We start from the raw sequence: 2,500 nt of genomic DNA, 5'->3' as shown, positions 1-2,500 counted from the left end.
TGTAATTTTTTCAACAAAAATATTTGATGCATAACTATTCTCATTTTTAATCTTGACAGATTCACCTCCAAACAATTTGGTTTTTTTGGAAAGTGTATTTGGAATGTTTAAAACACTTTTTGTTTCACAAATAGCTTTTTGGGCATAATCTATTAATAATTTATTGCATTCGGTAACTCTCATTGATTTATTTAGAGATATGACCTTCATTCCTAATATTTCTTCTTGAAATAAATTTCTTTGTATTGCGGATTTTTGTTTATTGGTTACCAATTCTCGATTCTTTGTAATACTTTCAGGAATAAAAACAACTAAAGATTCTTTTAATGTAGATGTGAACAAAGATTTAAGTTGATTTGCATCTTCTTCTTTAACATACTCTTCAGAAAGTTCTTCAAGTACAAAACATACTTTATTAATGTTGGTGCTAGCCAAATACTCTAGTAATTTTGGTAGAGAAATGTACTTGTTTGAAATTTTATTTTTCTGACACATATTTTTCCATAAGTCGTATAAATTATTACAAACAACCTCAACATTTGATGTTTTCTCTATACTGTCAACAAAAATTTTCATATGACATTCATATAAAGAGAAATGGTTGCAACATATATAATACAGGGTCAAAGGGATTTGTGACTTATGTGTAATACAATTTCTAACAATTTCTTTTCCTACTATAGATTTCCCTGAGCCATATCCTCCAGTGATGATTTTTTTCAGTGTTTTGTCATAAACTGCATTCCTTTGTTCAGCATTAAGAATCAATGATTGTATCTGTTTTTGAGTATCCGATTCTAATGTGGGATAACAAGGGTCAACTATAGCCATTGACATTATAGTTAAACTGATGAGTTTTTTAAATAGTTCTTCATTATTACTTTGTGCAGATACTTTTTTAATGCAGTATGCTCCAACTGATCTCCACCAACTTTCAAAATTCTCATCTTCAAAGTCATCTTTACATATAAACAAAATTTCATCCAAATCAAAATCCTCAGAAAAGTAAAAAAATAATTCTTCTCTTAAATGTTTACGATCATGTAAAGGTAAAACTACAATTCCCAAAATAATCAGTTTATAAGTATCAATGAGAAGATTGTTAACATTAACAAACAATATAACATCATTTAAACAGGTCTCAGATTCCTGCATAACGCAATCCATTGATATAGCAACACGAGCAATTATAACAAGGTTGAACTCAGAGAAAAAAATTATTATTCTATTTTCATCATTATAATTAGTAAAATTTTCAACATCACACTTTAAAAGAGATGCATGATAACGTAAACGGTAGCCAGGGAGTACAGCACATATGCTTTTACAATTTACATTAAATAAATCTAAAAACTTTGAAACAACAAAAAATAAAGTCTCACTGTCAGCAATAGAAGGAGAGACATTAATAACATTTGTATCAGAAAAATTTATATTCAAATAATCTAACGCAAATAACTCTATCGATTTATCATGTGGTATTTTATCTAAATAAATGTTGCTTGTCTCTCTCCAATCCAAAGAGTTCAATCTTCTTACATTTTTATTAAAGTCATTGTTGAAAATTGGTTCAGGTGTTGCAATGAACAAGCCATTATAGGTTAGCTCATAGTTGCAATTACCTGAACGAAATAAGTAAAATGTAAATAATTTTAAAAATAAAATTAAAATTATATATATATATATATATATATATATATATATATATATATATATATATATATATATATATAATATATATATATATATATATATATATATATAACTCATGGTTAATACTTTTTTTGGGCGGTCAAAATTTTAATTTTTTTTATTTTAATATGCATTATAAAGCTTTTTATAATGCATTTTTAAAATTTAAATAATTTTATGAAATTGCAGTTTGTGTTTTGTGTTTTCCATATTACATCCTGATTGTTTGTCAAATCTTAGTTTTCAAAACTTTGATTTTTTTCAACTGGTGATAACCAACCATAACCGGCAAGAATACATTTTGTAAGGTCAAAAATAGCAATTTATGTCATTTTAGGCAAAAATTTAAAATTTGTAATACATTTATATATAATTTATTAAATAACATATGTTATCTAATGTGGTAAAAAAAATACTTACAAAATCAACAAAAAAATAAAGAACATAGTATAAAGAAATAAAAAAAGCGCATTTGAAATTAAAACAACTATTTAATTTTATTTTAATATATATTTTAAATTTTTACAAAATTATGATCTGAGCTGTTTTATGTAGTAAATATTTCTAGACATTATTTTTTCAGTTTACTAAATTCATTAGTGTCAGTTTAATAAATTTGTTAATTCTGTTATTATCATAAAATTCAATAACCACTAATCAACACTATTTAACACTATTTAACACTTGTTATTTTTCCATTGATCTTAAAACTATAATACAAAGTTAGGCCTTATTTATTTATTCATACAATTAACCATCAAATAATAATTAAATAATCAAACAGTAAATGTAATATTATATACTATAT

The 2,500-nt window shown here is 24.5% G+C and overlaps 1 protein-coding gene across 1 annotated transcript in view; it reads right to left on the bottom strand.

The window, feature by feature from the left end:
* Positions 1-2,500, bottom strand: part of LOC136074062 (uncharacterized) — a 77,737-nt gene that overhangs the window by 23,066 nt on the left and 52,171 nt on the right. The window contains exon 6 of the mRNA XM_065786361.1: positions 1-1,622. This exon is cut by the window's left edge and continues 848 nt beyond it. Coding sequence (XP_065642433.1) covers positions 1-1,622 — 1,622 coding nt within the window. The remainder of the gene's footprint in view (positions 1,623-2,500) is intronic.

The sequence above is a fragment of the Hydra vulgaris genome, chromosome 01, assembly GCF_038396675.1.
Source record: "Hydra vulgaris chromosome 01, alternate assembly HydraT2T_AEP".
NCBI lineage: Eukaryota > Metazoa > Cnidaria > Hydrozoa > Anthoathecata > Hydridae > Hydra > Hydra vulgaris.
The sequence above is the reverse complement of the archived record's forward strand: the minus strand, read 5'-3'. Positions and strand labels throughout refer to the sequence as shown.